The sequence below is a fragment of the Notolepis coatsorum genome (assembly GCF_963971535.1).
Source record: "Notolepis coatsorum genome assembly, chromosome: 13".
NCBI lineage: Eukaryota > Metazoa > Chordata > Actinopteri > Aulopiformes > Paralepididae > Notolepis > Notolepis coatsorum.
In genome coordinates this window covers 37,404,493-37,429,026 of record NC_140177.1, presented here as the reverse complement: position 1 = coordinate 37,429,026, position 24,534 = coordinate 37,404,493, and the positions used below count along the sequence as shown (strand labels likewise).

The 24,534-nt window shown below is 42.4% G+C and overlaps 1 protein-coding gene across 1 annotated transcript in view; it reads right to left on the bottom strand.

Moving 5' to 3' along the window:
* Positions 1 to 6,463: 6,463 nt before the first annotated feature.
* The window catches only part of rbp2b (retinol binding protein 2b, cellular), a gene marked incomplete at both ends in the record, with an annotated part of 20,197 nt that continues 2,126 nt past the window's right edge, over positions 6,464 to 24,534 (bottom strand). Inside the window, 2 exons of the mRNA XM_084327640.1 lie at positions 6,464 to 6,517; positions 24,247 to 24,348. Coding sequence (XP_084183766.1) covers positions 6,464 to 6,517; positions 24,247 to 24,348 — 156 coding nt within the window. The remainder of the gene's footprint in view (positions 6,518 to 24,246; positions 24,349 to 24,534) is intronic.

Sequence of the window (24,534 nt, the reverse complement as noted above, 5' to 3'; positions counted from 1 at the left end):
GCGTTACTGTAAGGTTACATCTGAACGTAGCGTTACCGTAAGGTTACATCTGAACGTAGCGTTACCGTAAGGTTACATCTGAACGTAGCGTTACCGTAAGGTTACATCTGAACGTAGCGTTACTGTAAGGTTACATCTGAACGTAGCGTTACTGTAAGGTTACATCTGAACGTAGCGTTACCGTAAGGTTACATCTGAACGTAGCGTTACCGTAAGGTTACATCTGAACGTAGCGTTACTGTAAGGTTACATCTGAACGTAGCGTTACCGTAAGGTTACATCTGAACGTAGCGTTACCGTAAGGTTACATCTGAACGTAGCGTTACCGTAAGGTTATATCTGAACGTAGCGTTACTGTAAGGTTACATCTGAACGTAGCGTTACTGTAAGGTTACATCTGAACGTAGTGTTACTGTAAGGTTACATCTGAACGTAGCGTTACATTTGAGAGAAGATTGAGATACAATAAATGTTTTACCAAACCCATTCCATTCATAGTATTCAATCGTCTTCGCAGACATCTTGGCAGGAGAACGACTTGTAATAACAGGTTATCATGATTAAAATGACAACAGTGTTGATGGCATTGTGACATAGTGGCAGGTGACACACGACACATCATGATGATATTATGAACTGGGGTCAGTCCAGGTGTTCTGTCTGTCCCTCTCTCTCTCATCACATCATGTTGATATTATGAACTGGGGTCAGTCCAGGTGTTCTGTCTGTCCCTCTCTCTCATCACATCATGTTGATATTATGAACTGGGGTCAGTCCAGGTGTTCTGTATGTCCCTCTCTCTCATCACATCATGTTGATATTATGAACTGGGGTCAGTCCAGGTGTTCTGTCTGTCCCTCTCTCTCTTATCACATCATGTTGATATTATGAACTGGGGTCAGTCCAGGTGTTCTGTCTGTCCCTCTCTCTCTCATCTCATGTTTAATAAAGCAAGAATATCATAAAGATGATCTCAAAATCCCCTTGTTGTATGTAAATGATAGATAAATGAATGGATGGATAGACAGTGTGGATGGATAATGGTTAAATAGTAGTAGTCTGGTTAAAGGAATATTATCTTGACATTTTGAATCTATTTAAAAACAATGAAACTGCATCATATGGATTTATTGTTCACCCAGGACCAACAGATACAGTTTTTACTTATACTTAGTAATATTATTATTAGTAGTATTAAACCCTTAATTAACAAGGCAGTCTGCTTAAGAACAAATTATTATTTACAATGACAAACATGTCAATTACAGTACAATTGTTCCATTCATTATGAGGATCCAAATACGAGACATTTTTTAAACTGATTCGGGACCAGAACCAAACCCTGGTTCTACTGTTTACACAGACGCTTGTTCCTAATTTTTCCACCAGGGGACGCTGGATAAAGACTATTCTAAAAACCAAGCGCCCCCTGATTGATTGATTGATTGATTGATTGATTGATTGAAAACTTTATTAACAGATTGCAGAATGGGTACAGTACAGTACAGCTCAATACATACAATTGTTAAGGGGATGCAGACCAGAGAAAGACTTTCGTCTTGTTTACATCAGGGTCCCCCATTTTCAATTCATCGTAACATATATGACATACATGACATACAGATAGACAGTACTGCTACATCTATACATTTATGACATACCAGATTTGCAATTACAGTACTGTTTGTGATACAAAAAGAGTCCAGAAAAAAAGAGTATATACATTTGACGTAGAAACTACATTGGATTGGGTAGGTGGGGGGGGGACTGTACATTGGAGGTGGTTGGGTGGGTGGGGGGGGGGGGGGGTTGGGTAGGAGGGGTGGGTGGGGGACACTGTACAACTGTACAAACAAAACTGTACATTGGATTATTGACAAGACCATACTTGGTAATTTACTGTACATTGGAGGGGGTTGTGTTCGGACATTTACAGGGGCCAGTTTCGAGTTGCAGTCTCCCTTAGGTGTTTTTTGAGAGTGTTTTTGAAAGTGGGTAGTGATTCACATTCCTTTACAGCTTTGGGTAGGGCGTTCCACATTGATGTGGCATAATTGCGAAACGTGTTTAGTCCCTTGTTTGAGCCGAATCTGGGTTTAACATGATTTGTGGAGCTCCCTCTGGTGTTGTGATCGTGGTATTCACTGACCTTTGGGAAGTATTTTGACATGTACATGGGTACCTTGGTCGTGTAGTGTATCTTGTAGACCAGGCCCATTGCAAGTTGCTGTACTCTGTCGTCTACTCTAAGCCATCCTAGGTTGTCAAAGTGGGCAGGGGTGAGGTGGGTTCTAGGAGTAAGGTCAAGCAGTAGTCTGACCAGTTTGTTTTGAGATGTTTGTAATTTTGTTTTTAGCGCCTTTGAGGTGCTTTGGTACCATGAGGTGCAAGCATACTGTAGTCGTAGTACCCTTGAATGAGTGCTCCTGCTAGAGTCTTCAGGGTATTCTTGTTTACCAGTGAGGAGATCCGGTACAAGAATCGAGTTCGTTGGTTGACTTTTTTTATTACATTGGATGCCATTTTGTCACAGGAAAGATTTGCCTCTAGGATGGAACCCAGGTAGGTAATATCTTCTTTACTTGTGACAATATTGTCACCCACTGTAACTGAGAAGCCGTCGGTCTTGCTGAGTTTGTTATTTGAACCGAAGAGAATGGACTCTGTTTTGCCCATGTGTAATGATAGTTTGTTATCAGCGAGCCATATGCAGATTTTGCCTAGTTCTGAGCTGAGGGTTTTTTCAACCTGTAACTTGTTCTTGTCAGAGACCAGCAGGGCTGAGTCGTCCGCAAACAGGAACAAGTTGCAGTCACAAGCTGACGACATGTCATTTGCATAAATTAGGAACAGTAGCGGACCTAGTATGCTTCCTTGTGGAACACCACAGCTTACTGTGAGGGGGGGGGATAGGGTACCGTTTACCTCCACCATCTGCTCTCTCCCCTCCAGGTAGGATTGCATCCAGCTCACTGATAGACTATTAAAACCAATTGCTTTTAGCTTGTCAATCAGAATGGTGTGATTGACAGTGTCGAAGGCCTTTTGTAGGTCCAGCATGACCATGCCGCAGTATTTGCCCGCGTCCACCTCTTGTTTGATGTGGTCGTTTAAATAGAGAAGGCATGTGTCAGTGGAGTGGGATGTTCTGAAGCCAGATTGGAATTCGTAGATTAGATTTTTTTCCGCAAGGTATTTTTCGACCTGTTCGTATACAATTCTTTCCATGACTTTCGAGATGGAGGTAAGGATAGAAACAGGGCGGTAGTTGCCTGGGTCTAATTTACTGCCTTTTTTGTGCAGAGGGGTCACTCTCGCAATTTTGAAGTCCTTGGGGATGTGTCCCTGTTTTATGGAGAGGTTTATTATGTGTGTGATGACTGGGGTGATGGCGGCTGCTGAGTCTCTGAGGAATTTGGAGGGGATGTTGTCATGGCCAGTGGCCTTGTTGGGTTGGAGGGCGCTCAGTTTTTTGAGTACCTCATCTGTTGTTACCATTTCCAGTTTGAAGTCGTCTTTGTGGACCCCTAGGTTCTTGTAGTATGCTACTATGTGTTCTACCCCATAATGCCCTGAGTGGGAGGGTAGTTTGTTTACCAGTGTTGTGGCTATGTTTGTGAAGAAACTATTTAAGTAATTGGCTACATCCAGCTTTTCTGTGATGAGCGTGTTGTCCGTCTTTATGTTTATGTTTGAGAATCTGGTTTTAAGTTTTTTACTGCAGCCTAGTTGGTTATTGAGTAATTTCCAAAGTTCACGTGGTTTGTTTTTGTTTTCCTCGGTTTTGTCATTGATAAGATCAATGGCATAGATAAGGGGAAAGAGCTTGTCCGATGGATTGATTGAAAATGTTATTAACAGATTGCAGAATGGGTACAATACAGTACGGCTCAATACACACAATTGTTAAGGGGATGCTGCATACCAGAGAAAGACTTTCGTCTTGTTTACATCAGGGTCCCCCATTTTCAATTCATCATAACATATGACATACAGATAGACAGTACTGCTACATCTATACATTTATGACATACCAGATTTACAAATACAGTACTGTTTTTGATACAAGAGTCTAAAAAAGAGAGTATATACATTTGACGAAGAAACTACATTGGAGGAGGTTGGTTGGAGGGGGGGTGGGGGGGAAACTACATTGGAGGTGGTGGAGGGGGGGGGGGGGGGGGTAACTGTACATTGGATTATCGACTAAACCTTACTTGGTCCCAAGAAGAGGGTCTTGTGTATTATTGGGTTTAATAGGACATTTATTGTACATTGGAGGGGGTTGCGTTAGGACATTTACAGGGGCCAGTTTCGAATTGCAGTCTCTCGTAGGTGCTCTTTGAGAGTGGTTTTGAAAGTGGGTAGTGATTCACATTCCTTTACAGCTGTGGGTAGGGCGTTCCACATTGATGTGGCATAATTGCGAAACGTGTTTAGTCCCTTGTTTGAGCCGAATCTAGGTTTAACATGATTTGTGGAGCTCCCTCTGGTGTTGCGATCGTGGTATTCACTGACCTTTGGGAAGTATTTTGACATGTACATGGGTACCTTAGTTGTGTAGTGTATCTTGTAGACCAGGCCCATTGCAAGTTGCTGTACTCTGTCGTCTACTCTAAGCCATTTGTTGTCAAAGTGGGCAGGGGTGAGGTGGGTTCTAGGAGTAAGGTCAAGCAGTAGTCTGACCAGTTTGTTTTGTGATGTTTGTAATTTAGTTTTTAGCGCCTTTGAGGTGCTTTGGTACCATGAGGTGCAAGCATAGTCGTAGTACCCTTGAATGAGTGCTCCTGCCAGAGTCTTCAGGGTATTCTTGTTTACCAGAGAGGAGATCCGGTACAAGAATCGAGTTTGTTGGTTGACTTTTTTTATTACATTGGATGCCATTTTGTCACAGGAAAGATTTGCCTCTAGGATGGAACCTAGGTATGTAATTTCATCTTTCCTTGTGACAATATTGTCACATACTGTAACTGAGAAGCCGTCGGTCTTGCTGAGTTTGTTATTTGAACTGAAGAGAATGGACTCTGTTTTACCCAGGTGTAATGATAGTTTGTTATCAGCGAGCCAGATGCAGATTTTGCCGAGTTCCGAGCTGAGGGTTTTTTCAACCTGTAACTTGTTCTTGTCAGAGACCAACAGGGCTGAGTCGTCCGCGAACAGGAACAAGTTGCAGTCACAAGCTGACGACATGTAATTTGCATAAATTAGGAACAGTAGCGGTCCTAGTATGCTTCCTTGTGGAACACCACAGCTCACTGGGAGATGTGTTTGTCTAGCCTGTAAGTTGAAATGGAGGTTAGTCCACTCTTTTATCTTTGGGTGTAGAATATCTTTGCACATAATGTTCTTCTCCATCTTGGAAGAGACAGCAGTTGCTATGTGTGAAACAATGCTTGCTATGCATCGATACATCGTCTTTGTACGAAAGGTGTATTTCTTTTAAACACCACATTGGAACAGTAATGCTTTTCCAATGTCCTACTGCACAGAAAGTAGGCGTTTTTTTGTAGTAGCTTTATTCAGTCATGACACACAATACAATATACATCATTCCAGATTGTCAACGTCTGTCTGTCGACTGTCTTTGATTCTGGCAGTGACTAAAAAGGTACAGGCTGAAGCATAATATATGTCTGTCCTATACTCTTATCAAATCAAGCCTCCAAAACAAAACAAAATTATTCACATGTAATAACCCTCAAAAATAGCTATAGGCCTACAAACCCTTTTTTTTATGTTTTTTTTTTTTTTAAACGAAAAGCGAATTACTTATACATTTACATCAGTATTGTTCCATAGGTTAACCCCGACAATAGAAATACATCTCTTTCTTTCAAAACCAATGATTACAGGCAGCCATGCCGGAAGAAACAGAATGACACAAACTTTCTGTGCAAAGCCTCAATTGGGTTGTTAAGTCTGACGCCACGCGTGGCAGTACAGTACAGTACAGTACAGTACATTCATGTCTGGGGCCAAACGCTCCTTCAGACAGGAGGAGGTACTGGGAGCACAAACCACAAACAGTTTGTTATGACTCAGATCTATTGAAACAACAAGGGACACTGAGGTGTGTTGACCAGACCAGAGCCTCAGCCAACGCAGGAAGCCTGGCTTCAGATAACTGTTTATTGGAAGATCGCTACGTCACGACTTAACCCTTTCACTACCAAAGGGTTAACCCTTTCACTGCGACAATACAGAAGGTTGACCCTTTCACTGCCACACGACAAAGGGTTAACCCTTTCACAACCACACTACAGAAGGTTAACCCTTTCACTACCACACTACAGTGAAAGGTTAACCTTCTGTAGTGTGGTAGTGAAAGGGTTGACAACCGGATTGGGTCTAAGAACTGTCTGAGGTCAGAGGTCACCTGGGAACCCCTGCTGAGAGAAGAGGCTGAGGTCGGAAACGGGGACAGAAGAACCAGCAGTCACCGTTTTTTCCAAACAGCTGCTCTTCAGTCTTTCTTCTTAAACACCTGCAGGCAAACGACATCTTCACACGTGAGTTCCTGAGAATGGAGAGGAGGAGGGGGTTCATGAGAAGACTTAGATGCTTAGAGGAAGGGTTGGATTACAAACAAGTCACGCAAGCATCGACAGCGTGATGATGACCAACTAGGTTTGTGTTCCTCTGTGTTCAGGCTCCACAGAGTTACTTGCCCACCTGCTTTTTTCTATATAGAAATAAAAACCCATTTAGTTCATTTTCACATTTCAGTGCCCACATTCATCAAATAAAAAACTCAAAATTGTAAAACATCAAGCGTGAAACATTATAAACTGAATGTGTCTGCACAGACAGCAGATCTATTTCATAGGTCGCAGTACAGAGTAGCTTAAGTTTCACTTTCATTAGGGGCGACTGGGTGGCGTAGCGAAGATTGCACTCGTCACCAATGCAAGAGACTCCGGTCTCGACTCCCCGAGTCAGCGTTGCCTGCGGCTTGGACCAGTCGTCATACTATCTCAATTGGCAGAGGTAGCGGGTGGAAAGTCGATGGGTGGGGATTGGACGCTGTGGACAGCGACTCCTACAGGTCGGTTGGGTGACGCCTGTACAGCAGAGACAGGAAGTATCGGGGGCAGCGTGAGCCTCCCACGCGTACCCACTGAGAGTCCGCACTGTCTGGTGAAAAGATGCGACAGGCTGCCTCCTCGTGTACCGGAGGGGACACGTGATGCAAGGCTTCTATCTACAGCCGACCAGTGGGAGGCATAGTCTAGCAACGTTCAAGACAGGGGAGGGGAGAATTGAAGGGGATAATTGGCGATGTAACGGCCAAAATGGATTTAATGTGCAGTGGATTTATGTGACCAGGGGGTGGCGCTTCTTTTATTTAAGTGTCAGGTACACCTGTATGAGGAGGAGTTTTGACCCGGAAAGGGCAATGGTTTTTGACCGCACGCACGACGCAGGTCACAGGTCGAAATGTTTGTATGTAATTAGTTATTGTATTCATTATTATTTTATCAGTTTATGAAGACATTCTGTTTGACGGTGAGGGGAAATAAATACCATTTCCCCAGTAAAGCTGCCTGCATGTATCATTGGGACAAAGGACTGTTTTGGTATCAGACCAGGAAGTAGAACGGCGCGTCAGCCAGTCTAGCTACGGGATCAAAACTGCTCAGTAGCTCCGTATAGACGGGAGCTCCTTTAATATTAGTCAAAAACCTACGCACCAGTTGGACTCTCGTTTTGAGACTGGGGAAGATTCGCTGCGTTTGGGACGTCGGAGAATCTCCACCGGAGGAAGACGAGGAGCTGCTGTTGTCGTTTGTGGAGGAAGAGGATTCCACTGTTTGCTGCTGCATCGGGGAGCTGCCTGCAGCCGTTCGTGGACGAGGAACACACCGGTGCTGACCCGAAGTTTGGCTGAGGATCAGTACTGGACCGCGAGTACTGGTCCGCGAGCGACAGCATGGTATCCAACGCAAGGAGGTATGTTTATAGCGCTATATAAATGCATGGCCATGTAAATTGTGCGTGCACATAACTTGGGGTTGAGCATAAATCCATGGTTGCTGAAGTGGAATGACACTTGACTTTTACTTTTACACGTGGACCTTTTTGTATTGACTTTGTTGCGCGACTCGCCAGCCATCTCGTTTTAACTCACTGACTATCTAATATCATGGAGACGCGCAAACCGGCGTCAAAAGTTTCCATGGAGACCGCAGTGCGCTCCGCTGCTAGCGGTGACGTCACTGGGAAACGTGTCGTTAAAATGACTGCAAAGGCTCTTGCAGAACATTGTGGCAAATTGGAAGCCAGCAGAAAACGTAGATTTAACATGGCAGCCAAGATAAGAGATACAATTCATGGTTTCATGTTAAATGATGAAAAGGCAAAAGTAGAGAATGCTCTTACAGATTTGAGTCAGGTGTGTTATGAGGCGAAATGCATGCACGACAATCTGTTGGGTTATATGCTACATGATGAAAAGGAAAAACAAGACATCTGGTTTAAAGCAAAAATGTTGTCAAACAATGAGTGTATTTCAAATGCAAAACTGTGGGTTTCAAACAATGATGGTAAAACAACTGAAGGTGATTTGCATTTAATTGATGATGGTATTGCTCCAAATGACAGTGTGTCAAACATTGTGAGCAAATATTCAAAAACAAGTAGCAGGTCATCTGCCAGGGTTTTAGCTGAAGCCGATAGAGCTGCACTTGTCGCTCGTGCTGAATCTCTAAAAGAAAAACATGCTTTGGAGGAGCAGGAACAACAGTTGAAGGAGCAGGAACTAAAGTTGAAGGAGCAGGAACTAAGGCTGAAGAGAAAAAAGGAACAACTGGAGGTGGACACTGAATTGGCTGCAACCACTGCAAGGTTGGCTGTGTTGCACTCCTCTGAAAACAAATGTTCATCTCGTGCACCTTCAAATATTTTGAAACGGAACACCACAAGGTCTTAAATCCTGTTGCAAGAGAATATCAACCTGGGACATTAACACAATGAAGTAAATTGACACAATTGTCAATACCACCAAACAAGCCTGTGAATGTGAGACCAAAGGAACGTGGCCAATGGCATAGCACTGCTACTAACCGCCAATATAACCACAACCACAAGGAACAGGAAAGCAGAATGGGAACAACTGATAATGTTCAAATCAATTCAAACCAACCTGCAAACATGCTTACCATCATGGAGAGGCTAAATGAAATAACTGCTGCTCTGGTACATCATCAGCATTCCAGGTCTCTGCCACCACGAAGTATCCCAACCTTTGAAGGTGACCCTCTCCAATATAGAACATTCATCAAAGCATTTGAACAAGGAGTGGAGGAAAAGGTAACAGAAGCTGATGCTTTGTATTATCTGGAGGAGTTCACAAGAGGACAGCCACAATAATTGGTGCGTAGCTGCCAGCATATGGCTCCTGAGCGTGGTTACGCAGTGGCAAAGGGTCTTCTTAAGGAACACTTTGGAAATCAGTACAAAATAGGAAATGCCTACATGCAAAAGGCCTTGGCATGGCAAACAATAAAATCGGAGGATGTCAAGGCACTTCAAGCCTACTCCTTATTCTTGCGTGGCTGCTGCAATGCAATGGAGGAGCTTCAGTACATGCAGGAGTTGGACATGCCTGTCAACATGAGGGCCATAATATCAAAATTGCCATTCAAGATGAGGGAGCAATGGAGGAGTACGGCTCATGGCATCATGGAAAATACCCAGGAAAGAGCTCACTTCGAGGATATGATCAAGTTTGTGGAGCGACGCGTCAGTATTATTTCTGACCCTCTGTTTGGTGACATACAGGATCCAAATTCTGGTGTGGTTGGCACAACATCGCTCACCAGGTTTGAATCATATCCCAACAGAGTGAAAATAAACATTGTCGCCACCACAGTAACATCTATGGACATATCTGAGAGAGCCAAGGAGCTGACATCACCAACACCAGGTACAGTGAATGCTAGGAGAGCTGGATGCCTTTGCTGTGCTCGCAGTCACTCGTTTGAGGAGTGCAAACAACTGCAGGAGAAGGGGCACAAGGAGAAAATGTACTTTCTGAGGGAAAAGGGAGTTTGCTTTACATGCTTATGTGTTGGTCACATGAGCAGAGATTGCGAAAGGCGCTTGATATGCAAAGTTTGTGGTCAAACTCACCCCACCCTGCTTCACATCAAAAGGCAACCATCTTCTCCAGAACAGTTAAAGGAACCATCCAATAATCAACCAACTTCACTGCAAACATGTGGACATACAGGGGCCGGTAAGGACCGGTGTGTATTAGCCATTCTCCCTGTAAATGTGAAAGCAGCAAACGGAAACATTGTACAAACCTACGCCTTCTTAGACCCTGGTAGCTCAGCCACATTCTGCTCTGAACATCTAAAGCAGAGGCTGAATATCGCAGGCAGAAGAACCACCTTCCTGCTGAGCACCATGGGGCAAGAGACAGTTGTTCCAGCTTACTCCTTGACTGGGTTGGAGGTAGCTGATTTGGACAGCAATGACTTTCATGTTCTTCCGGAAGTTCTCACACAGAAGAAAATGCCAGTCACGGCTGAGAACATGGTGACACCTGAAGAACTGTCGAAATGGTCATATTTGTCCAACGTACACATCGCACGCCTAAAAGAAAATGTCGACCTGTTGATTGGAACCAACACTCCCAAGATATTGGAACCTTGGGAGGTCATCAACAGTCACGGGAATAGCCCGTATGCTATAAGGACAGTGCTGGGATGGGTCGTTAATGGTCCACTGAATGGAAACAGTGGTGTTGTGGAGTCAGAGTTTCCCTCTGCTACGGTGAACAGGATCTCGGTCTGCGGACGGGAAGAAATGCTGGCCAATCAGGACAATCACAACTTCAAAGAAGTAGCTGTGAAGGAGAAGGAAGTGTCCAGAGAAGACCTAAGCCATCTGGAAAAGTTGGAAAGTTCAGCAGTGCTTCAGGAGGAGAGGTACTGTTTGAAACAAGGTCTGTCTGCCCAACAATGTGGGAGTGACTAGGCTGGATACAGCGTTTGAAGATGGACTCTTGAGAGTTGTAGGAAGATTGAGCAGAGGATCAACACCAGAGGAAGCTAAACCTCCACTCATTCTCTCCAAGGACCAGCATGTTTCAATGCACATTCTCAAGCATGTACACCAGAATTGGAGACATGGTGGAAGGACTCACACAATGTCCAAAGTGAGAAAGAAATTTTGGATCACCAACGCCCATGCAGCTGTTAAGAAGATCATCGCTGAATGCAGCTTTTGCAAACACTACAGTGACAGTGCAGTGGAGCAAAAGATGGCGGATCTTCCAGCAGACAGAATCCTTCCTGACCTACCAGCTTTTACCAACACAGGGGTAGATGAAGGAAGAGGAAACAGGAAAGGAGGAGGAACAGGAAGTCGAATAACCAGGAAAGGAGGAGGAGCCAGGAGTGCTAACTCGCTTCAGAGAGGAACCGGTGGCATTCAACCGGTGATTTTCTGTGCTTTCTCTGGGACAAGAGGAAAAGGAGTTTGGCAGCTGGAGATATTGTAGTAATCATGGACTCTTCAGCTCCTCGTGGGTCCTGGCCACTTGGCAGGGTTCTGGAGGTCTTTCCAGACAAACAAGGTCTGGTGCGTTCTGTGAAATTGCAGACTAAAAGTAGCACCATTGTAAGGCCGGTGACAAAACTGTGTTTGGTTCATGGAATGTAGATGCACTTAATCCATGACATGTTTTGGCTCTTATTTGTTTTGTTTATTTATTTTTTGAATTGTTATGTGTGCCTGCCTTAACAATTAGGGGCCGGTGTGTAACGGCCAAAATGGATTTACTGTGCAGTGGATTTATGTGACCAGGGGGTGGCGCTTCTTTTATTTAAGTGTCAGGTACACCTGTATGAGGAGGAGTTTTGACCCGGAAAGGGCAATGGTTTTTGACCGCACGCACGACGCAGGTCACAGGTCGAAATGTTTGTATGTAATTAGTTATTGTATTCATTATTATTTTATCAGTTTATGAAGACATTCTGTTTGACGGTGAGGGGAAATAAATACCATTTTCCCAGTAAAGCTGCCTGCACGTATCATTGGGACAAAGGACTGTTTTGGTATCAGACCAGGAAGTAGAACGGCGCGTCAGCCAGTCTAGCTACGGGATCAAAACTGCTCAGTAGCTCCGTATAGACGGGAGCTCCTTTAATAGGCGATACGAAATTGGGATGGGAGAAAAATAGAAAATTCACTTTCATTTAGAGTAGATTTAACTTGGCGTGAAGGAGAGAAAGGAGGCTCTAGAGACGACATGGCAGGTTGTTTCAGATTAAATCCCACAGGGTTTCGGGTTCCAGGTCGAGGATGATGTAGTCGCTCATTGCCACGTCGTTACTCCATTTTTTTATATTTAGTTTTAAAAGCCTCTTTTTATATTTTCAACTCGGTTAAACCTTTTTGTATACATCCCTTTATATTTCCTACTAACTTTTTTGGCTGAAAGAACCACAATGGCAGCAAAGAGAACACTGAGAAATGAATCCAAGAAGGACGACGCTCCCGCTGATATAATCGCCATTGCTGGGCTAATTGAAGAGCTCAGGCAATCCTTAACCAACTAAATCAGAGCGTCCGCTGCCTCGCTCAAAACCAAACTCGACAGCCTCTGGACGTCGGTTAATGACCATGCCAAGCGTCTGACCTCTCTGGAAGACGGCTTAAATACTTGGACTGGCAGGGTGGACGAGCTAGAGGCTAGATGTACGGCTCTAGAAGAAAGCAATGATAAGCTAAAGTCTAAGCTAACCGACGTCGAGTCCCATAGCCGCCGATCCAATATTCGCATATTAGGACTGGATGAGTCCATGTATAGCGACCAACCCAGTGACTTTTTTGCAAAGATACTGGCTGATATTCTGGGGAAAGAGATCCTTCCTACGCCACCCGAGTTGGACCGGTGTTACAGGGCCGGTGCCAAAACAACAACTAGCTCCAGGCCTAGAGCAGTTATTGCTCGTTTACATCATTATCGAATAAAAGAAAAAATTATTCGGGAGGCACGGAAGAGGAGGGGAACGCTGAAATACGAAGGAAAACCAGTCCAAATCTTTGAAGACTACTGTCCTGAAGTCGTGGAGCAGCGTTCCCGCTACAGAGATGTCATGGGCCCCCTCTACAAGCTAGGTCTCAAACCGTCTCTTCAGTACCCTGCAAGGCTTTTCATCACGACCAAAGATGGCACGAGAAAACCGATTCCTTCGCCTGAGGACGCCGTTGCCTTCTTGAATACCCAGGATGAAGAGGCCATGACACCGGCCTCATCATTCCGTGGTACGCGATAGTAGCCTGTTTTTGAGCCGTTAGCACTTCGTTATGGCTAATACGCAGTGCGGCGTCATATTAATCTCTATTTCGCCGTTTTTATAAATATGGTTAACTGTGTGACGTTGGGTATCGCCTAGATGCGTTATTTAAATGTTTCTCGACATCTGACATAAGGGGTGGTCGGTCGGTTCTGTTTTGTATAACTATTGCATAATATTTTTCTACATCCACTATATGCTGGGGAGATAAGCACTAGCTTTGTTTAAATGATCTATGACTTTTATGCGTGTCACTTACGCCTCGTTATGACTTGGCTTAATACCTCCGTGGGACCGTGTAGCGTTTTTTTTATTCTGTGTGTGTGTACATATTTGTATTGGGCCTCAAGGATCCATCAACGTCTCAGCTACGTTCTGCTAGCCACACACACTGCATATAGTCGCATCTACTGCCAGCGTCATCATCTGCTGTTCATCTGTTGTTGACCTACTAGTACACTAAAATGGCAGACGAACTGTTGCACAGCACCCTCTCCTGACACGGCGGTCTAATTGCACTATGACAATGCTGCAAGGTTCGGTCATAGATATATATAGAACACTAGATAGCTTAAGGCGGAGTCACCAGCGTCGCTGAACCGCCGTCATCTTGCTCGAGTCAGCCTTGAGTGAGGGTGAGTGAGCTGCACAGACAAAAAAACTCATTGAAATATTGACGGATTTACAAACGGTTTCGTTTATTACAAGCATTATTAACGTGGCTATGATTCAAGTGGTTTGTAAAAGAAATAAATAAAAAACGGCCTTTAAGTAAAAAAGTAGACATTAATGTTATCAGTAGCTGAGCTGCCTCGAGCAAGATGGCCGCCCTACAACGACGTCGCTCTCCATTGGCCGGCAGCGCAGGTAAGCTATCTAGTGTTCTATATATATCTATGGGTTCGGTGACCTCTACTCTATGCGAATCATAGGAAACAACGGACTTCACAGAGGAGCATCGCCCTCCTCCGGCCTGGTGGACGCACTGCACACGCATGCAGTACACATGTAGAAAGTTTCAACTGCCATGATTCTATCCATAGTGACAGCATAGTGACATCACAGGAAACAACGGACTTCACAGCGGAGCATCGCCCTCCTCTGGCCTGGTGGACATATGGCACACGCATGCAATACACATATAGGTAGTATAACCCTAACCCCCCCCCTTCTCTTGCAATAGTTTCAATTCTAGGTTTATTTTTTATTTTTTTATCTTCTCTTCTTCTTGTTTAAACTTATCCATGTTCTTATAAGGTTTAATGTGAATTTACTCTACATTTTGAGGCATCTTTATTTAAAAAATGTTGGGAGTGTGGCAAGCAGCCACTGAGATAATAATCTACTTATGGTAGGTTTGAGGGAATTAGACCCTATGGTAAAATACATAGGGTTGTTGTGGTTGATATGCTCGGTCAGGGGATACCGGACAAGTATTTTGAAGGGGGGGAGGGGGGCGGGAATGGGGGATTGTGTGTTTTTTTGTTTTTCTTTTCAGTCGACTGTTGTTTGTTTTTATGCTCACGCTCGGATCTCAACAGGACCTTAACAAATGGATATATATCTATTATGGTGTGCTACTCCAGATGAATTACACTCAGGCATACTGCAACCTGTTTAGACTATGGCTAATTTAAATATCTTGATTTGGAATACAGGGGGTCTTAATTTTCATCATAAACGCACAAGCGTATTAACATGGATGAAAAGACAACAGGTTGATGTGGCTCTTTTAAGTGAAATGCATCTTTTAATGGCTGACAATACAAAGCTGGCGGATAAAGTCTATCATAACATAAGCTCCTCTTCCTTTGGCACCAAGGCCTGTGGTGTAGCTATAGTAGCTAAACGGAAGTTGAATGTTAAACTATTAGACATATGGTCTGATGCAGATGGTCGAGTTACTATTGCCAAGATAGATTACTTTAACAGGAAAATTGCTCTGGTAGCGGCTTACGCCCCTAATGTCTATGACGCTAACTTCTATGCTATTCTTACTGCAGAGATGCTGGATCTCCCTGAGTATTCATTTATAGTGGGTGCGGATTTTAATGCCATCTGGGATCCCTTGATTGATAAATTCAATCACACCACAACCAATGACCAGAGACAGGCCTCCACGGCCCTACAGGCCTGGTCCAAGGACACAGGGGTAATTTATTTGTGGCGGTCGCTCAATCCAACTGCGTGAGATTTTTCCTTTTTCTCAGCAAGACACAAAACCTTTTCTAGAATAGATTATGTTTTTGCGTCCCCTAGACTATTTGAGCTTTGACGTTGAATTGGTGCCCACTGCATTGTCAGACCACAAATATTTATTTCTAAAGGGTTCACTCAGTAGAATGACATCCCGGGCCCCTAGATGGCGCTTTAACTCGACACTGCTGAAGAACAAGGAATTCAACCTGCAATTTAAAGAAAAACTTGTTGAATTCCTGCAGTTTAATGCTGGATCGGTACAAGACCCCAGAATTTTATGGAACTCGGTTAAGGGTTTTATCAGGAGTAACACTACTCTCTTTGCCTCTAACCTCCGTAAGGAACGTCTCTCCAAATTGGTAGAACTGGAAGGGCTTCACTCCACGTTCTTCTCCTCTTTGCAGCGCAACTACTCTAGTTGACTGGAGTTTCAAATAAAAATGTTGAAAAAGGAGATTAACTCCATATTAAGACAACAATCTGAATTTCAAATGCACAGAACAAGACAACATTATTACTTTCATGGCTCTAAACCTATTCACCTACTAGCTATGAAGATACGGGCCAGTGAACAATTTGCTGATATCCCTGCCATCAAGGACCAACAGGAGAAGGTTACCACCGACCCCAAAAAAATATTTTCGTTCATTTTATTCCAACCTGTACGAATCAGATGTGATCTTCGATCATAATAAGCTGGAGGAATTTCTTGATCAAATTAACTTACCACAACTCTCAGAGGATGACGCCAAACGGTTAGATGCACCTATTACACTAGAGGAACTTAGGGAGGCGATTGCTGACTTACAAATTGGTAAAGCCCCTGGTTGGGACGGTATTCCGCCCGAACTGTACCTCTCATTCTGGGATGTACTTGGACCCCTATTACCTGATATGATTTTACACTCAATCAAAGAGGGAAACTTTTCCAGGGATGTCAATATGGCACTCATATTTGTCCTACTTAAGAAAGATAAGGACCCCACCGAATGCGGCAGCCATAGACCCTTAAGCCTCCTCGGAACCGATCTCAAGCTGTACGCTAAGGTGCTAGCCATCCGACTTCAAAAGCATATGACATTTCTAGTTCACCCTGATCAGACAGGCTTCATAAGAGGCCGCCTGATCACGGATAATATTAGACGGTTACTGCATGTGATCGATGCCAGCAAGGATGCCGCGACCCTTACGGCTGTCATATCCTTAGACGCGATGAAGGCCTTTGACAGATTGGAGTGGTCTTATTTATGGGCAGTACTTAGAAGGATGGGGTTAGGTGAAGGTTTCATCCATATGATCAAAGTGCTATATACAACAGGTCCATCTGCCATGATTTTAACAGGTAAACTCTGCTCGCCACTCTTCCCTGTATTGCGCTCGTCCAGACAGGGTTGTCCTCTTAGTCCCGGACTATTTGCTCTATCCCTCAAACCTTTAGCTCAGTACATAAGACAATCCCAGACTAGGGATGCTCGATATTGGCTTTTTTAGCAATACCGATATACCGATATTGTCCAACTCTTAATTTCCGATACCGATATCAACCGATATCAGCCAATACCAATATATGCAGGGTTCCCCCCCCCCCCAAAATGGAATAATTTCAGGTATAATTAACATTACATATCTCTTGTTGTGGAATTAACACAACATTATGCATACTTTTGACAATAAATAAAATCAGAATTTGTTCTTACTTGCTTGCCTGGGTAAATAAAGGTTATAGAAATGTAAAAAAAAATTAAAAAATAAAGATTTTTATTTTTTTTTAAACCGATACCGATATTTTCCGATATCACATTTTAATGCCGATATCGGCCGATAATATCGGTAGGCCGATAATATCGGACATCCCTATCCCAGACCATATCACCGGTCTCAATTAAGGGCACACAGCATCACATCAGCTTATATGCAGATGATGTACTCTTGTTCATGCAGAACCCCGCCACCTCCCTACCTCATGCAGAACCCCTCACCTCCCTACCAAAGTAATAGATGATTTTGGCAGTCTATCGGGATTTAAGATCAACTGGCCAAAATCGGCCTTCCTTCCACTCAATGTGACTGCGAAGGCTACCATCCTCCCAGCAAATATACTCATGGTAGAACACTTTAAATGTCTTGGAGTTGAAATATTCCCCACTATAGGCCAGACGGTGAAGTATAATTACTCCGGCTTGCGAGACAGGATCACAGATGATTTCAGCAGGTGGTCAAAATAAAAAAAACTCATTACAGGCCAGAGCGTCGATAGTTAAGATGAATGTTTTGCCCAGAATTAACTTCATCAGCTCCATGTTGCCGTTACCCCCCCCCCCCTGCTGGTTACTGGCAAAAACTGCACTCTGCTGCATATAAATTCATTTGGAACAACAAACGCCCACGATTAAAAAGATCCAGTGCACAGAGAAATAAATCCGACAGGGGTTTAGCCTTTCCAGACTTCAAATATTACTTTCAAGCGTTCTCTTTAAGACCACTGATCACCTGGTTTGATTCTCAAGCAGCGGTATCCTGGAGACCATTAGAGGAGAAGATAGTGGCCCCACATAGACTGCAGGATATAGTATACACCAACATATCAATTAAGCAATGCAACTTAAGATTTGGCCCTCTTATCATGTGATCCGGATTTGGCGTGACACACAAAAAGTGTACTAATCACCATAAATGGCACATGCATTCTCCCCTATTTAATAACAATTTACTCCTTATTGGACAACAACCTATCAGACACCCTGGTTGGGAAAAGAAAGGCATACACACATTGGGGGATATCTTCGATGACTCTGGTCTCCGCTGTTTTCAAGATATATCCAACAAATTTGACCTCCCCAAATCCTCCTTTTTCTTCTATTTACAAATAAGAGCAGCTCTGAAGGCTCACGGCATCCCATGGGATGCTCCACTTGAGCACCACAGGTTTCACAAATTATTTTATGACAAGGAGACGTCGAGAGGCTTCGTCTCTGACTTTTATCGCCACTTACTTACGTCCTCATATAAGGTCCTTCCCCTAGACTCGGTTTGGAGGAAGGATAAGGGAGCGAGCGGGTGTCCATGTATTGTATTTATTATTTTTGATGTCTTTTAGTCTATTTTCATTCTGATTTAATTACCGGACTGTCATTATTGTTATTATTATTTCTGTTATTGTCCTGTGAGTTATTGTTGATTATTACTGTTACTGTATTGTTTGTCTTGTTTCATGTAAAAAAAGAGAAAATAAAACATTTGATCCAAAGAAAATGATTAAATCCCACAGCAGCTCGACCGGAGAGGAGCTCAGAGGACCAGACCAGCAACAGTATGTTTGACTGGAGAGGAGCTCAGAGGACCAGACCAGCAACAGTATGTTTGACTGGAGAGGAGCTCAGAGGACCAGACCAGCAACAGTATGTTTGACTGGAGAGGAGCTCAGAGGACCAGTCCAGACCAGCAACAGTATGTTTGACTGGAGAGGAGCTGAGATGACCAGTCCAGACCAGCAACAGTACTGTATGTTTGACTGGGGAGGAGCTGAGATGACCAGTCCAGACCAGCAACAGCAGCTCGACCGGAGAGGAGCTCAGAGGACCAGTCCAGACCAGCAACAGTATGTTTGCGGGATGCTGCAGCTACATTGATGGAAAGTATTACTGTCTGTTGGTTTATTTTTCAATTAGAACATAACGTCAACTCTGTATCAACGTGGGGGTCCTTGACAAGGCTTGAGAACCACTGGCTGAAGTAAATACCAGTCAAAGCCAGCAGGGGGTGCACCATCCCCCTGCACAAAATGCTGAATATGTATTCATTACACAGCACAAGTACAGTACAACAAAAATAAGTTTGGCATTCAACCAGAGTGCAAATGTAGCAGTGCAACAGCAATATACAATATATTTCACTGGGTAAAAAATATACAAATTAGTACTAAAGTGTAGTGCTAATCAAATGTATGTACAGAGTTGTAGTATAATATGTGCAGTGATACAGGTGTAAAGACAGCATGGTAGTAGTCAAACTGTCCAGCAGCATAACTAGTAAAGTAACATATGTATGAATATAGATATAGTTTCTACAGATATGTAGCAGGTAAATACAGACAGGTGTGGATATATATATATGCATATATATATATATATATATATATATATATATATATATATATATATATATATATATATATATATATATATATATATATATATATATACGCATATATACATGCTACCATACAGAGTTATGGGTTATATGCAGGTGTATAGTAAGTATATAGAGGGGTTATATGCAGATATATTCAGACAAAATTATGGATATATATTTATATGCAGTAAATGTCATGTCATGCTGATATGTCAAGTCAAATTACTGTCACCAGCAATGTGTTACTGCTCTGTTCTATTATGTTCCATTCTATTCTTTTCCATTCTATTCTTTTCCATTCTATTCTGTTCCATTCTATTCTGTTCCATTCTATTCCATTCAGTTCCATTCTATTATATTCCATTATGTTCTGCTCCATTACATTCTATTCTATTCTGTTCCATTTTATTTTATTCTGTTATCTTCCATTCTATTCTGTTCCATTTTATTCTATTCTGTTATGTCCCATTCTATTCTGTTATGTTCTGTTCCATTTTATTCTGTTATGTTCTATTCTGTTCCATTCTATTCTGTTATGTTCTGTTCCATTTTATTCTGTTATGTTCTATTCTGTTCCATTTGATTATGTTATGTTATATTCTGTTCCATTCTATTCTGTTATGTTCTATTCTGTTCCATTTTATTCTGTTATGTTATGTTCTGTTCCATTCTATTCTGTTATGTTCTGTTTCATTCTATTCTGTTATGTTCTATTCTGTTCCATTCTATTCTGTTATGTTCTATTCTGATTTTGATTTGATTTTATTACGGATCCCCATTAGCTGGTGCCATGGCAACCAGCTAATCTTCCTGGGGTCCACACAAAAAACATACAAAAACAATTATTGCAAAACAGAATTATTAAAAGCCAGTACTCAACATACAATACACAATGAAACTAACAATTAAGATGGCTAAAAGTACATGCAAGCAAAGAAACAGAAAACAAAAAAACAAAACAAAATACAAAATACAGTGTTAAAAACAATTTAAGATTGTTTTTAAAATTGAGTATTTTTAAGAATTGCTTTTAGAATGCTCATCAATGTTACTAATTATTAAAAGCCAGTACTCAACATACAATACACAATGAAACTAACAATTAAGATGGCTAAAATTACATGCAAGCAAAGAAACAGAAAACAAAAAAACAAAACAAATTACAAAATACAGTGTTAAATACAATTTAAGATTGTTTTTAAAATTGAATATTTCCTTGGGGAATACCACACTGGAGTGTTACCATATTTGACATGGAACCATTAAATATAACACATTGTTGTCTATTAGACAAGTAGCTTCTCATCCATTCCATGGCAGTGTCTTCAAACCCATATGTGTGTAATTTCAATAATAATAGGTCATGATCTATGATGTCGAAAGCCGCACTGAAATCCAAGAGCACTGTACCCACAACTAACTTCCTATCAATCAGCTGTAGCCAGCTATCTGTAAGAGATGTTAAAGCAGTTCCTGTAGAGTATCCTACTTTGTATGCATGCTGGAAATCAGAATTAATGTTGTTTTCGTTGAAATACTTTTGAATCTGCTTGAACACAATTCCTTCTAATAACTTACCTATTACTGGTAAAATACTAATGGGCCTACTGTTTGAACCTGTAAATGGCTCTTTACAGTTATTTGGTAGTGGAGTTACTTTGGCTATTTTCCAAGGCTGAGGAAAGACCCTCTCTTCAAAACATAAATTAAATATATGTGATAGTGGCTTAGCCACAAATTTTGCAGACATTTGTAGCAGTTTGCCATTCAGATTATCAACACCGCAAGGTTTATCTGGTTTAAGTGCTAGGAGGAGCTTTTCAATATCATTTGGACTTGTGCTCCTGAATTTAAATCGGCATTTCTTGTCATACATTATATGTTTTTTAATTACAGAGTCTGACAGCTCATTGGCAACATTTGATTTCTAATTGTGTTTACCTTGGAAACAAAGTAGTTGTTGAAATGGGTTGCAATGTCAAATGGTTTAGTGATGAATATACCATCTGACTCAATAAATGATGGCGTTTTGCCCATTTAATTTCTACCCATAGCTTCATTCAATGTTTTCCATAGTCTCTTACTGTCCCCTTTACACTCCTCCAATCTGGTTTGATAATAATGTTTTTTCTTCTGCCTATTCATTTTGGTTATTTTGTTTCTCAATGAGCGGTAAACTTTCCAATCTTCTGGATTCTCTAATGCAATAGCTACTTTTTTCAGTCTGTCTCTTTATTTCATGCCGTTTTTCAACTCAGGATCCAGCCAGGGTGTTTTGATTGCTCTGACGGAGAGCTTCTTTACAGGAGCATGTTTGTCACAGACAACTGTAAATAATTCCATAAACTTCTCTAATGCAGCCTCTGTATGCCTTGTCTCTAGCACATTATTCCAGAGTAAATTTTTTACATCATTAATAAACTCATCCTCAGAAAATGTCTTATATATTCTTTTATAAATTATTTTTGGTCCTACCTTAGGAACCTTCATCTTTAAGGTTAACGCAATAATGTTGTGGTCACTGAAGCCCACAGGCTCAGATACAACTTTTGAACATTTTTCTCTGGCATTCGTAAAACAATGGTCTATACAGGTCGATGAGACTGATCCTGCACTATTATTAATTCTTGTTGGTACATCAATAATTTGAAACAAATTACATACAGCGGCCGCATCATTCAGTTTCTTCTTCAGTGTACAACTTCTGGAAAACCAATCAATATTCATATCTCCTAATATACAGATTTCATTATCTCTGTCGGTTACATTCTGCAGCATTGTACATATATTGTCTAAGTATACAATGCTAGAGCTTGGTGGCCTATAGCAACAGCATATAAGCAATGGTTTCAAATAAGGCATGTGAACTTGTAGCCATAAGGCCTCCACCCCTGTAATACTTAAGTCCTTTCTTACTTTGACCTGTTCCATTCTATTCTGTTATGTTCTATTCTGTTATGTTATGTTCTGTCCTGTTCTGTTCTGTTCTGTTCTGTTCTGTTCTGTTCTATTCTGTTCTGTTATGTTCTATTCTGTTCCATTATATTCTGTTATGTTTCATTTTGTTGTCTTCTGTTGTCATCTGTTCTATTCTGATATGTTCTGTTCTGTTCTTTCCTGTTCTGTTCTGTTCTGTTCTTTCCTGTTCTGTTCTGTTCTGTTCTGTTCTGTTCTGTTCTTTCCTGTTCTGTTCTGTTCTGTTCTGTTCTGTTCTGTTCTGTTCTGTTCTGTTCTGTTCTGTTCTGTTCTGTTCTGTTCTGTTCTGTTCTGTTCTGTTCTGTTCTTTCCTGTTCTGTTCTGTTCTAATAATAATAATAATAATGACTTGGATTTATATAGCGCTCTTCATGACACCCAGAGCGCTTCACAGAGTCCATTATTCGTTCATACACAGTCATACCGGTGGTGGTAAGCTACAATTGCAGCCAGAGCTGCCCTGTTCTGTTCTGTTCTGTTCTGTTCTGTTCTGTTCTGTTCTGCCCTGTCAACTCACCAGGTAGAGTCTGTTGTTGTGTCAACTCACCAGGTAGAGTTTGTTGTTGTGTCAACTCACCAGGTAGAGTCTGTTGTTGTGTCAACTCACCAGATAGAGTCTGTTCTGTCAACCCACCAGGTAGAGTGTTGTGTCAACTCACCAGATAGAGTCTGTTCTGTCAACTCACCAGGTAGAGTCTGTTGTTCTGTCAACTCACCAGATAGAGTCTGTTCTGTCAACTCACCAGGTAGAGTCTGTTGTTGTGTCAACTAGAGTGTTGTGTCAACTCACCAGATAGAGTCTGTTCTGTCAACTCACCAGGTAGAGTCTGTTGTGTCAACTCGCCAGGTAGAGTCTGTTCTGTCAACTCACCAGGTAGAGTCTGTTCTGTCAACTCACCAGGTAGAGTCTGTTCTGTCAACTCACCAGGTAGAGTCTGTTGTTGTGTCAACTCACCAGGTAGAGTGTTGTGTCAACTCACCAGGTAGAGTCTGTTCTGTCAACTCACCAGGTAGAGTCTGTTGTGTCAACTCACCAGATAGAGTCTGTTGTGTCAACTCACCAGGTAGAGTGTTGTGTCAACTCACCAGGTAGAGTCTGTTCTGTCAACTCACCAGGTAGAGTCTGTTGTGTCAACTCACCAGATAGAGTCTGTTGTGTCAACTCACCAGATAGAGTATGTTGTGTCAACTCACCAGATAGAGTCTGTTGTTCTGTCAACTCACCAGGTAGAGTCGGTTGTTGTGTCAACTCACCAGATAGAGTCTGTTCTGTCAACTCACCAGATAGAGTCTGTTCTGTCAACTCACCAGGTAGAGTCTGTTGTTGTGTCAACTCACCAGATAGAGTCTGTTCTGTCAACTCACCAGGTAGAGTCTGTTCTGTCAACTCACCAGGTAGAGTCTGTTCTGTCAACTCACCAGGTAGAGTCTGTTCTGTCAACTCACCAGGTAGAGTCTGTTAACTTACCAGGTAGAGTCTGTTGTGTCAACTCACCAGGTAGAGTCTGTTCTGTCAACTCACCAGATAGAGTCTGTTCTGTCAACTCACCATATAGAGTCTGTTCTGTCAACTCACCAGGTAGAGTCTGTTGTGTCAACTCACCAGGTAGAGTCTGTTGTGTCAACTCACCAGGTAGAGTCTGTCTCCATCCAGCCAGTGCTTCCAGCCTCGGTTTGCCTTCTCTCCCTTCTGAGTGCAGACCAGCCTGTCTCCCTCCCAGACCACCAGGCACTGCAGACGCAAGCAGAGGAAACAATATGTCAAAACATGTTGTTTAAGTACACACACACAGACGGACACACACACACACACACACACAGACACATACACAGACAGACAGACAGACAGACAGACAGACAGACAGACAGACAGACAGACAGACAGACAGACAGACAGACAGACAGACAGACAGACAGA